This window comes from Curcuma longa, chromosome 3 (genome assembly GCF_044706935.1).
Source record: "Curcuma longa cultivar G26 ecotype Majalengka, Jawa Barat chromosome 3, ITB_CL_G26_1.1, whole genome shotgun sequence".
NCBI lineage: Eukaryota > Viridiplantae > Streptophyta > Magnoliopsida > Zingiberales > Zingiberaceae > Curcuma > Curcuma longa.
In genome coordinates, this window is record NC_133863.1 from 10,200,755 (window position 1) to 10,214,699 (window position 13,945).

General features: G+C 43.5%; 1 protein-coding gene across 1 annotated transcript; it reads right to left on the reverse strand.

Annotated features, from left to right (window-relative positions):
* Positions 1-1,517: 1,517 nt before the first annotated feature.
* Positions 1,518-3,133, reverse strand: LOC141825322 (glycerol-3-phosphate acyltransferase RAM2-like). Its single transcript, XM_074712711.1, has 2 exons — positions 2,507-3,133; positions 1,518-2,429 (listed from the first exon to the last, which is right to left on the reverse strand). The coding sequence occupies exons 1-2, from the start codon at positions 3,131-3,133 to the stop codon at positions 1,518-1,520; spliced, it is 1,539 nt and encodes a 512-aa protein (XP_074568812.1).
* Between the last annotated feature and the right edge of the window lie 10,812 nt (positions 3,134-13,945).

Sequence of the window (13,945 nt, forward strand, 5' to 3'; positions counted from 1 at the left end):
CCAAACATAGATTGAAAGTTCCAAATAGACTAAAGACTACAATTGCAGATAGCGAGATCTATGTTTCAATCGACTATGAAGGAATAGAGTTAACTACTATTATAAAAACAATTGGATGAAGTTTATCCCAAACATAGATTGAAAGTTCCAAATAGACGGGTAAAGGGGAGCTTGAAAGAGAACAACAAAGCCATACTTTTTAGGCCTTTACGCATCTCCACGAAGTTGTGTTATTTTTAGGACTCTTTGTAGACATTTACAAACCCTTTGTAGACATTTACAAACTCTTAATAATCTTATCCTCTTTACTTTGATTAGTTCTATTACTATAAGAGAAGGTACACACATCTTGTATAAGGTTTCTTCACTTTAGAAAAGACTTTTTGATAGTGAATTTCATGTGTGATTCACTTTGTAGGCTATAGAGTTGGATAGAGGATCTGGACTATATAAAATTACATTATTAACATCGTTAATATTGCTTATTGTTCTTTGTTATTTTCACAATGCGTATAACTTTGACACGACTTGAGTGTTTTTAAACTTGCGGGTGTGCGAAAGAAATCAAGAATTTGTATCTATAAGTTTCATATTTGCCAACCACTAACCAATCCATTCATGTGATCCTATCACCTACCACAAAGGTTAATAAGATTGTAAATAGATTGTGAAGGTTATCATAATAAAAAAACAAGATTAATTAGTGTGAATAACAATATGATGTTTGTGAAAATAAAATACAATAGAGAATGTATAAAATATATAATTACAAAGAGAATATCCTCCTCTTCAACATTGAAGAATAGTTAATTGCTCTCGAGACATAATTGAGTTGATTATTGCAAGGGTAGACTTGTTGAAGTGGACAAAGGTTGAATTTTGACGAAGTCGAAGCAATGCCCTTCCCGTAGTGGTCAATTACAGTTTCTCGATTTACCTCCTCACATATAAATAGCTTATGGACCTCACACGATTAGCCCTATAACCATCTGTGAGGAAGTAATTCGGGAAGCTGCAGTTGACCACTACGGGAGAGAGGATTGTCGGTTTCGTCGAAATTAATTTTTATCCACTTCAGCAAATCAGTCCAAAAAATAACTAACTTAATCATGTCTCAGATCGGCTATTTATACTACTCAATCTAAGAGTAAATAGTTAATATATAAGAACTCCTACAGCGGAATTTAAGTCTCCAACATATTTTTTTAAGGTAATTTAGTAGATAATTTTTGACACTCTATTATTACATTTATTCTATAAGATATAGAAGAATTTTAGAGTAATTTAGAAAAATTGAGAATGATAGAGATATTGCTTGGAACAGTTTGAAAGATTTAGGGGACATTTTAGGCTTTTAGACAATTGGGTGGAGTGACCTTTTGGGGAAAAAATAAAATTAAATTAAATTAAAGGACACGATTTGAAAATTTTTGGACTTGTTGTTCTAAATTTATTTATTTATTCATTTAGTATTTAGTTTTTGAAGCATCATACTAAGCAATTTATAGAACATTACTCTAACAGCCCATGAGCTTTATGCGTCCCCCCTCGCCCTTCTTCTCCGGCACAGTGCCGTCGTTCCCTGCCAGAGCCTTGTATTTGTCCTTCCTCGTGAACTGGGTGCACTCGTAGCCCAGCGCCGACCCGATCGCGCGTTGGATGTAGTTTGCGACCTCGTGGCTGGACTTGCCGCCGCCGCCGCAGGCGAGCTCCCTCGGCAGCTTGTCGAGGAAGGTGACCTCGTAGCTGGGGCTGGGATTCATGAAGAAGTAGAAGGGGTCCATCCCCTTCCACCCCCTCGCCGTCGTGCCGTGGAACATGCTCATCCCGCTCACCATAGCCACCGGCACGATTTCGTCCGTCAGCTCCGCGAAGAGGGCGGAGAAGCGCAGCAAGAAGGGCTCGCGGCACGTGGTCCCCTCGGGGCAAATCACCAGGTCTCCGTCCTGCAGCAGCCCCTTGATCATGGCGGCGTCGCGCTCGCGGTCGCGGGTGAGGGCCACCGTGAGGATGGGCGAGAGGAACTCGGAGAGGCGCGAGACGGAGTAGGTGACCGCGGCGATGGGGCGTCCCAGGGCGGTCGAGAGGAAAATTGGATCGAGGAGGGTGCGGTGGGAGCAGACGAAGAGGACGCCGGAGTGCCCTGCGGACTTGCTCGGGGCCGGCGGCGGCGTGCCGCGCACCGTGACGCGCACGCCCAGCGCGCGGAAGGCGTGGTAGACGAACCGCATCGGGAGGAGCGATCCGGCTGCGATACGGATGCAGGCGAGCAGGAAGCCGACGGGCAGCCAGAGGAGAGTGAGGAAGGCCAGCGGCGGCGTTGGCCGGAGGGCCAACCGGCCGTCGTGAAACATGACGGGCTTCGGCAGACTCTCCCACGGGACGGGGCCCACTTTTGACTTTGACTCCCGTGGCACCACGTACCCTTCCTGTCACAATTAACCCATTAATTTGTAATTAATTAACTAATCCACTTGTAATTAAGCTACTAATTAATTTGTTATACCTGACAGAGACTCATGAAGGGGTAATCGCTCTCCCTGTCCCCCAGTCCTATCTCCGGCGCCGCCTCCGGCATGTGCTTCCGCATCGCGGCCGCCTTGTTCCGGCCGACGAGAACCCCCGGGCGGCTGACGAACCCCGTGGCGCGGCCCCTGTACGTCTGGATCTCCGTCGCAATCACCAGATGCACCCCCAGGTAATCCTTCAGGAAGGCCTCCACCATGACCCTGGGGTTCGCCGTCAGCACGCACCGGCGGCCGCACGCCGAGAACACGCGCCACGCCTCCGGATGGAGGTCCGCGGCGTAGAATTTGGGCAGCACCGCGCGCGCGGCGGACTCGATGTCCTCCACGCGCGCCCAGGCGAAGGCCGCGAAGATCAGCACCTGGATCCCGGCCGACTCCGAGGCCAAGTAGTAGAGCAGGCCGGCTAAGGGCGCCAGCAGCAGCAGGAAGAGCAGCCTCAGCGGGCCGCCTACGTCGTAGGCGACGAGCGCGAAGTAAGGGAAGGAGCTGCGGCCGAGGAGCAGGGTGCCGTCCATGTCGGCCACCACCGAGTGGCCCTCGCGGCCCGCCGACGAGCAGTGCTCGACGGTTCTAAATGGCGACGCGCCGCCGGTGAACGCCACCATCGTTGGGATCTAATTAACTCGATCGATAGCAAACTCTGCTTATCTCAATTATATTGATGGTTGTGGGCGTTGGCTTTGAGAAAGTGTGGAGCAGCAACCGCTTTGGACTCAACGACGACGTGCGTGTTTTACATGCGTTGGCGCTATCATTTGAATTTTGTTATCGAGGTGGACATTTTGCCTTGCTATTGTAATTATCACCGAGCAAGAAACGGAATCCCGTTGGATATTGGTAATCTTTCATGATCAGATGAACTGGTTACGAATCGATAGATTGAATCTGATCTAGCGGATCCTAAGTAGTCTTACGTGACAGTGAAGGTCAAGAGGCAGACTGATAGGACAAGTCAAAGGGCCAACAGTCAATCTTAGGTGGATATGTTCGACTCTCCCGACCTCTACAAACTCAGTCGCTCGGTCTATCTCTCGACCACTATCGATCTCGACAAACTCGATCGCTCGGCCTATCTCTCGGCCACTTCCGACCTCTACGAATTAGATCACTCGACCTATCTCTCGGCCACTCTTGACCCCAACAAACTCGGTCGCTCGACCTATCTCTTGGCCACTCCTGACCTCGACAAACTCGGTCACTCCCGACCTTGACAAACTCGGTCGCTCGGCCTATCTCTTGGTCACTCTCGATCTCGACAAACTCGGTCACTCGACCCTTCCGACCTCGACACACCCTCTCTCTCTCATCCCAAAAGGCGCTAGAAGCCCTCAAGCGTGCGAGCGCTACCAAGCCATAGGGCGGTTACGAGGTTGTCAGAATTGGTCCCCTATATCCTCTCGTGTCTGCACCTACGACCAAAAGACCAGAATATTCCACACTGCTGAGTCATAGGGCGGTTATGAGGTTGCCGGATTTGGTCCTCTAGATGCCACCTGTTAGGACCACTAGCAGTGATTGTCAAAACTTGCCCCGCCAATCATGATAGGGGTCTGCCCCCGTGCCAACATGGAGATTCCTCTCTGCGAATATATAATCCCTATCCCAGGTATGAAAACTCTCTTTGGACTCTTATGCTATGTTTACTTCGTACAACGGATGAAGAAAAGAAAGGAATCCCTAAGGAAAATAAATCCCTAGGGAAGAGAAAGGAAATCCCTCGCCACAGGGAGAGTAAACGACGGAAAAGCATTCCGCCGCAGGGGGAGAGGAAGACGCTGCTCTGCTTTTCCGCCGGCGGCGGGTGATCTTCTTCCTCGCGTCGAAGCCACCTTCTTCTTCCTCGCGTCGAAGCCACCCTCTGCAAAGGGCGTCGGCGACCAGAGCTTCTGTGAAGCCGCGGCGGGTGGAGCGGTCGTCGGACGATTCGGCGGTGGTGGTGACGACGTACGAGGGACAGCACACCCACCCCAGCCCCATCCTCCCACGCGGCCACGCGCATCAACCGCTGTTGATCCCGCCGCCGCCCGACCCTCTGCTTCCGCCGCCGCCGACGCTCGGATTCAGCGTGCTTCCGCCGAAGAGCTACCACCTCTCCTTGCTCGGCAGCTACCTCCCTCCTGCTCCGGCTCCGGCTCCGCCTCTGAACTTCCTCTCCGCCACCGCAGCTCCTCGTCCTCTCCCCCGTTGACCCCCAACTCCATGATCACTACGGAGATAAGAAAGAACGACGACCGAGGGAGCGTCGTCCAGGGACCACGGTCTGCTGCAGGATTTGATACCGCCGGAGATAAGAAAGAACGACGAACTGTAGAGATGATCCTGTTAATGGGAGCAGGACGACACGAGAGCCCGGTTAATGGGAGCAGGACGACGCGAGAGCCCGGTCTCCCACGTCTCCAAGGGCCGGTGCGGTGCGAAAGCGGAGTGAATTTTTATTTTTATTTTTTTGTCCGTCCGTCGCGTTCCGCCCGATTTCGGGATGACAAGTTTTGAGGAGAAAATGATCCGCTGATGGATCAAATTTCTTTCCTTCCTAAAAACTTCGAGAGGTAAACGAAGGATGCATGCATGCAAGGGAAACTTTTCTGCAGTTTCTCTTTCCGCACCTCCAAGTAAACTGGGCATTAGCTACTTCATACATTTCTTCTTCTTCTTATACTGACTTGAGCATAGGAGTGGTCTGTCAGGAATCCTTGACACCTTACTAATTTGTACGGTCAATTTCCTTCTTCAGGTCCCTTCATCGGCGGGAATGATAACGCGGGAGGTGACGGATTCTTGATTGATGGCTTGATCGTCCACGACATCCAACTGAAATAGAATCCATGGTTGACTCAAAGGAGTCTAGTTGAAGGCAATTGAATCTCGATTGATTAATTAGTTATGCAGTTCGATTGATAATAAGTTTGAGTTGACTAATTGAGCAATGCATGGATAAGTTGATTGGTTGGGCCTATTTAGTTAAAATATTGAGTGAACTTATTTTAGACTAATTATTTTTTACCACTTTTGATCACTAAAAAAGAGGATCTCGTTGATTCAAAGGGAATCATACTATTTTAATGCCATATTTTGCAACTATAGTTTTTTTACTTTAACTTTGTATACGCATGCAACATCTTTAATTCTTTGTCATATTTTATTCTCCCTTTTAGTAAGTATGGGATGGAGGGACATTGGTCTTATACCTGTCTTACAACAAGATATCTTGTGGATCTATATATTAAAAATCGATCAAAGGAAAAAGGAAAATAGAGATCATTTTTGTTGATGATTATGATCCATTTGACATAGTCAATTTGGATGTCTTTAATTTTTTTTACTGTCAGATGATAATATTAATCATTTGATTGGTGGTAGTGTGCTAGAAAATATAAAATGATTGTTTTTCAGATACAGTGTTTTTTCTATTTCGATGTTTAATTTTCTTTTAAATTGTCAATGGGAGTTACTAATTTGGATCTTTATTTAATAAAGTATTTCATTTATAAATCTTACATGAAATTATATTAGAATTATAATTCTTTTACTTATATATTTATTTTTTAAGAGTAATGATAGAATATCAAGATGAATATCTAGTAGATAGTGGTATAATTCACACCATTCTTCAAAGCAAAAGGTTGTTGTGGAGTTAACATTAGTTGAAAATAATATTATAATAATATCATGTGCTTCAAAAATTATTGAAAGCCATGAAAAGTAAAAAATTATTTTATAAAATGATACAAGCCTATATATTGAAAAGACACTCTATCCTAACAAATCCAGTAGAAATTTACTTAACTTTAAAGATATTAGTTAAAATGAATATTATATTGAAACATTGAATGAAAATAATATTGGATATTTTTGCATTATATTTATTATATATAGTCAAAAGCATAGATAAAAGAAAGATTGTACACACTCCCTTCTGAGATGTATTGTACAATAATAAAAGTAGTTGAAATAAATATAATAATAAATTAAAAGTTTGTTGACAAACACGATTTTATATTATGACATGACTGACTTGATCATCTTGGGGCAACAATGATACAAAGAATAATAAATAATTCATGTGGACTTTTTTACCAGAAGATTCTTTACATGATAAATTTTCATGTGTGGTTTGTTTACAAGACAAACTAATTATAAGATCTTCCTCTACAAAGGTTGATATTGAAACTCCAACCTTTTTGGAGAGGATTCATGGAGATATTTGTGGACCTATGCACCCACCATGTGAACCATTTTGATATTTTATAATATTGGTTAATGATTCAACTAGATTATCACATATTAGTTTGCTTTCATTTCAAAATATAGCTTTTGCTAAATTACTTGGGTAAATTATTAAATTATGAGTTCAATTCTCGAATTATTCAATCAAGCTAATTCGCCTTGATAATGTCTTTGAATTTAAGTCACAAGCATTTGATGCCTATTGTATGTCAATCGGAATTTCAATTGAGCATTCAATTGAATATGTTTATATATAGAATGACCTAGCAAAATCATTTATTAAACGGTTGCAATTAATTGCTAGACCACTACTAATAAAAATAAAACTTTCATCTTCTATTTGGGGTCATGCCATATATAATACACGTTGCATTATTGATTCGTGGAAGACCAACTAATTATCATCGATACTCACTTGTTACAACTTATCTATGGTCGATAACTTGATGTTTCTTTCCTTTGAGTATTTGGTTGTGCAGTACAAATTTCTATCCCACTACACAACGAACCAAAATGGATCTACAACGTAGACATCTTTAAGTGTTCGAACTACCGACCCAAAGACTTTACATTTCTCTAGAGATTCTAATTCAGCCTATATAACCGTCTTCCATTTTGATTAGTCTTTTTTTTTTACAATCTTTAATAGATTGTGGGTTGGAATCATCATCAGCTTGCATGATGTCAAGGGTCATATTGAAAGCAAAAATATCATCAATGGTTGTATTGTTTCGATCCTATAACTATATTTTAGAGATATCAAATAATTTATTGAAATCTCATTATTTTTCTGTAACGGTGATTCTTCAAGAACAATATTATCCACATCTAATTCATTGATTTCTCTTACTATCATCTAGAAATGCTTTTGGAGCTTTTGATTATTCCTTTTCTTATACTTTTTTTTTCGAGGCACAATGTCTTTTGAGCCAATTGGTCAACCACGCTTCTAGCGTATTCTATATAGGTAGAGTAATAGATGGTCTTATAGGGATATCAATTTTTACTGGAGTATTCTCTACTTGTATATATAACTTTGTCATATTTTTTGTATTAACAAAAAATATCAAATAATTAGTTTGCAATTCTTTGCAAGTGAATGATTCTTTCCACTTCTTACTCATATTGATTGTTGCGACGATCAAAATGAGATAATATTTTTTCATTCCAACAAACTTTTCGTTGTTCTTCAAGATATATATAACTTTGCTCCCCTAGTGTTAGAAAATTTATTTCATCAAAGTGACAATCTGTAAATCTTGCAAAACAAGTCATTTGTTAAAGGTTCCAAATATCTAATAATGGATGGTAAATCATGCCCCACTTACAAAGAATGTGAGAGTGCTGCTCTAGTCATGCATGCATGTGAATGATGCATATGTTGTCTTTTCCTTTCCTTTGGGATGATTAATTAAAGGAGAAAAAGATAATTAAGGTTAATTTTCACAAAGTAGTGTTAATTAGTTAAATTATATATAGCTTAGAAGTAGTAATTTAACTTGTTCTTTATTCAATGCTGCATATATATGTAGTGCATGTGTATTTCCTTTAATTTCTTCACATTCTTTTGACTGAATTATTTTGCAAGTTAATTAGTTAATATTCCTATCATCCAATTAACATTGATTGTTCGTCTAGCGTGGGGCGGGCGGGGGAGACGAGGCGGTGGCGTCGGCCGGGGCGGGCGGAGGAGATTCGAGGCTCGTCTGGCGTGGCGGAGGTATAATACCGTACCGAATTTTTTGGTATCGGTATCGGTATGAAATTATTATTTTTCGGTATTTCGGTATATACCGAAATACCTATTATATATCCTTTTATAAATTATTTATTATTTTTAAAATTGATATTGGATACGGTATTTCGGTATGATCGGTATACCGAACATTTTTATACGATCGGTATGATCAGTATGATTGGTCGGTTCGGTTGGTCGGTATTTCGGTATAATCGGTATGATCGATATATCGAATATTTTAATCGGTATGCATTTTATACTATAATGAAAATTCAGTATACCGAATTTTCGATATACCGAAATTCCGGTATACCGAATTTTCGGTATGATAACGGTATAGGTTTTTTTATGCCGAAATTTTCGATACGGTATACGGTATCGTATGTAAAATTCGGTATACCGTACCGACCCAGCCCTAAGTATATGATGAGGATCATATGCGGGTGGTACTAGAGAAATATTATCAGTATTATATCAATATGAATGATCAACATATGTTCAACATAGGTCTAATTATATGAAATAGATTGTTTTGCATATAATTTAGGAGTCAGGATGTATCTACGATTGTGCTGGGAAAGTGCGATATCAAGAAAAAAGTATCAAGATTTAGATCAAATCTTACATGCAGGTATATATGAAAGAATCAAGACTTCTCGATCTTTTACAGCTTGAAATATACTATTAAATTGTCAGTCTTTTACCAAGATCCGCATGCAGCTACTCCTCGTCGTCCTCGTCGTCCTCGACGGAGATGAACGGTGCTGGTGGCGGCGGTGGCGGTGGAGCTGATGAAGATTGAGATGGAGGTGGAGGTGGAGGAGGAGGAGGAGGAGGAGTTGCTACGGGGGCCGCGTCAGCTATGATTTGGGCGGCGTCCGCCACTGCCTGGGCGTAGTTTGCCGACGCCTGGGCGGCGTCCGCCGTCGCTTGGGTCAAGTTCGCCATCGCCTGGGCCGCGCCGGCGTTGCGGCGGCCTCGTCGACGAGCTCGAGGACGAGGAGGCATAGGGAGATTGTTCGTCTGGCGTGGGGCGGGCGGGGGAGACGAGGCGGTGGCGTCGGCCGGGGCGGGCGGAGGAGATTCGAGGCTCGTCTGGCGTGGCGGAGGTATAATACCGTACCGAATTTTTCGGTATCGGTATCGGTATGAAATTATTATTTTTCGGTATTTCGGTATATACTGAAATACCTATTATATATCCTTTTATAAATTATTTTTTTTAAAAAAATTGATATTGGGTACGGTATTTCGGTATGATCGGTTTACCGAACATTTTTATACGATCGGTATGATCAGTATGATCGGTCGGTTGGTCGGTATTTCGGTATGATCGATATATCGAATATTTTGATCGGTATGCATTTTATACTATACTGAAAATTCGGTATACCGAATTTTTGGTATACCGAAATTCCGGTATACCGAATTTTCGGTATGGTAACGGTATAGGTTTTTTTTATGCCGAAATTTTTGATACGGTATACGGTATCGTATGTAAAATTCGGTATACCGTACCGACCCAGCCCTAAGTATATGATGAGGATCATATGCGGGTGGTACTAGAGAAATATTATCAGTATTATTTCAATATGAATGATCAACATATGTTCAACATAGGTCTAATTATATGAAATAGATTGTTTTGCATATAATTTAGGAGTCAGGATGTATCTACTATTGTGCTGGGAAAGTGCGATATCAAGAAAAAAGTATCAAGATTTAGATCAAATCTTACATGCAGGTATATATGAAAGAATCAAGACTTCTCGATCTTTTACAGCTTGAAATATACTACTAAATTGTCAGTCTTTTACCAAGATCCGCATGCAGCTACTCCTCGTCGTCCTTGTCGTCCTCGATGGAGATGACCGGTGCTGGTGGCGGCGGTGGAGCTGATGAAGATTGAGATGGAGGTGGAGGAGGAGGAGGAGGAGGAGTTGCTACGGGGGCCGCGTCAGCTATGATTTGGGCGGCATCCGCCACCGCCTGGGCGTAGTTTGCCGACGCCTAGGCGGCGTCCGTCGCCGCTTGGGCCAAGTTTGCCATCGCCTAGGCCACGCCGGCGTTGCGGCGGCCTCGTCGACGAGCTCGAGGACGAGGAGGCATAGGGAGATTGTTCGTCTGGCGTGGGGCGGGCGGGGGAGACGAGGCGGTGGCGTCGGCCGGGGCGGGCGGAGGAGATTCGAGGCTCGTCTGGCGTGGCGGAGGTATAATACCGTATCGAATTTTTCGGTATCGGTATCGGTATGAAATTATTATTTTTCGGTATTTCGGTATATACCGAAATACCTATTATATATCCTTTTATAAATTAATTATTATTTTTATAATTGATATTGGATACGGTATTTCGGTATGATCGGTATACCGAACATTTTTATACGATCGGTATGATCAGTATGATCGGTCAGTTGGTCGGTATTTCGGTATGATCGGTATGATCGGTATATCGAATATTTTGATCGGTATGCATTTTATACTATATTGAAAATTCGGTAAAATTCCGGTATACCGAATTTTCGGTATACCGAAATTCCAGTATACCGAATTTTCGGTGTGGTAACGGTATAAATTTTTTTTATACCGAAATTTTCGATACGGTATACAGTATCGTATGTAAAATTCGGTATACCGTACCGACCCAGCCCTAAGTATATGATGAGGATCATATGCGGGTGGTACTAGAGAAATATTATCATTATTATATCAATATGAATGATCAACATATGTTCAGCATAGGTCTAATTATATGAAATAGATTGTTTTGCATATAATTTAGGAGTCAGGATGTATCTACTATTGTGCTGGGAAAGTGCGATATCAAGAAAAAAGTATCAAGATTTAGATCAAATCTTACATGCAGGTATATATGAAAGAATCAAGACTTCTCGATCTTTTACAGCTTGAAATATACTACTAAATTGTCAGTCTTTTACCAAGATCCGCATGCAGCTACTCCTCGTCGTCCTCGTCGTCCTCGACGGCGATGACCGGTGCTGGTGGCGGTGGTGGCGGTGGAGCTGATGAAGATTGAGATGGAGGTGGAGGAGGAGGAGGAGGAGTTGCTACGGGGGCCGCGTCAGCTATGATTTGGGCGGCGTCCGCCACCGCCTGGGCGTAGTTTGCCGACGCCTGGGCGGCGTCCGCCGCCGCTTGGGCCAAGTTCGCCATCGCCTGGGCCGCGCCGGCGTTGCGGCGGCCTCGTCGACGAGCTCGAGGACGAGGAGGCATAGGGAGATTGTTCGTCTGGCGTGGGGCGGGCGGGGGAGACAAGGCGGTGGCGTCGGCCGGGGCGGGCGGAGGAGATTCGAGGCTCGTCTGGCGTGGCGGAGGTATAATACCGTACCGAATTTTTCGGTATCGGTATCGGTATGAAATTATTATTTTTCGGTATTTCGGTATATACCGAAATACCTATTATATATCCTTTTATAAATTATTTATTATTTTTAAAATTGATATTGGGTACGGTATTTTGGTATGATCGGTATACCGAACATTTTTATACGATCGGTATGATCAGTATGATCGGTCGGTTGGTCGGTATTTCGGTATGATCGGTATGATCGATATATCGAATATTTTGATCGGTATGCATTTTATACTATACTGAAAATTCGGTATGAAAATTCCGGTATATCGAATTTTCGGTATACCGAAATTCCGGTATACCGAATTTTCGGTGTGGTAACGGTATAGATTTTTTTTATGCCGAAATTTTCGATACGGTATACGGTATCGTATGTAAAATTCGATATACCGTACCGACCCAGCCCTAAGTATATGATGAGGATCATATGCGGGTGGTACTAGAGAAATATTATCATTATTATATCAATATGAATGATCAACATATGTTCAGCATAGGTCTAATTATATGAAATAGATTGTTTTGCATATAATTTAGGAGTCAGGATGTATCTACTATTGTGCTGGGAAAGTGCGATATCAAGAAAAAAGTATCAAGATTTAGATCAAATCTTACATGCAGGTATATATGAAAGAATCAAGACTTCTCGATCTTTTACAGCTTGAAATATACTACTAAATTGTCAGTCTTTTACCAAGATCCGCATGCAACTACTCCTCGTCGTCCTCGACGGCGATGACCGGTGCTGGTGGCGGTGGTGGCGGTGGAGCTGATGAAGATTGAGATGGAGGTGGAGGAGGAGGAGGAGGAGTTGCTACGGGGGCCGCGTCAGCTATGATTTGGGCGGCGTCCGCCACCGCCTGGGCGTAGTTTGCCGACGCCTGGGCGGCGTCCGTCGCCGCTTGGGCCAAGTTCGCCATCGCCTGGGCCGCGCCGGCGTTGCGGCGGCCTCGTCGACGTGCTCGAGGACGAGGAGGCATAGGGAGATTGTTCGTCTGGCGTGGGGCGGGCGGGGGAGACGAGGCGGTGGCGTCAGCCGGGGCGGGCGGAGGAGATTCGAGGCTCGTCTGGCGTGGCGGAGGTATAATACCGTACCGAATTTTTCGGTATCGGTATCGGTATGAAATTATTATTTTTCGGTATTTCGGTATATACCGAAATACCTATTATATATCCTCTTATAAATTATTTATTATTTTTAAAATTGATATTGGGTACGGTATTTCGGTATGATCGGTATACCGAACATTTTTATACGATCGGTATGATTAGTATGATCGGTCGGTTGGTCGGTATTTCGGTATGATTGGTATGATCGGTATATCGAATATTTTGATCGGTATGCATTTTATACTATACTGAAAATTCGGTATACCGAATTTTCGGTATACCGAATTTTCGGTATGGTAACGGTATATGTTTTTTTATGCCGAAATTTTCGATACGGTATACGGTATCGTATGTAAAATTCGGTATACCGTACCGACCCAGCCCTAAGTATATGATGAGGATCATATGCGGGTGGTACTAGAGAAATATTATCAGTATTATATCAATATGAATGATCAACATATGTTCAACATAGGTCTAATTATATGAAATAGATTGTTTTGCATATAATTTAGGAGTCAGGATGTATCTACTATTGTGCTCGGAAAGTGCGATATCAAGAAAAAAGTATCAAGATTTAGATCAAATCTTACATGCAGGTATATATATGAAAGAATCAAGACTTCTCGATCTTTTACAGCTTGAAATATACTACTAAATTGTCAGTCTTTTACCAAGATCCGCATGCAGCTACTCCTCGTCGTCCTCGTCGTCCTCGACGGAGATGACCGGTGCTGGTGGCGGCGGTGGCAGTGGAGCTGATGAAGATTGAGATGGAGGTGGAGGAGGAGGAGGAGGAGGAGTTGCTACGGGTGCCGCGTCAGCTATGATTTGGGCGGCGTCCGCCACCGCCTTGGCGTAGTTTGCCGACGCCTGGGTGGCGTCCGCCGCCGCTTGGGCCAAGTTCGCCATCGCCTGGGCCGCGCCGGCGTTGCGGCGGCCTCGTCGACGAGCTCGAGGACGAGGAGG

Coding starts and splice junctions, on each gene's coding strand:
- LOC141825322 (XM_074712711.1), bottom strand. CDS start 3,133: ATGGTGGCGTTCACCGGCGGCGCGTCGCCATTTAGAACCGTCGAGCAC. Junction 2,430..2,506: donor CCTTCATGAGTCTCTGTCAG/GTATAACAAATT, acceptor TAATTGTGACAG/GAAGGGTACGTGGTGCCACG.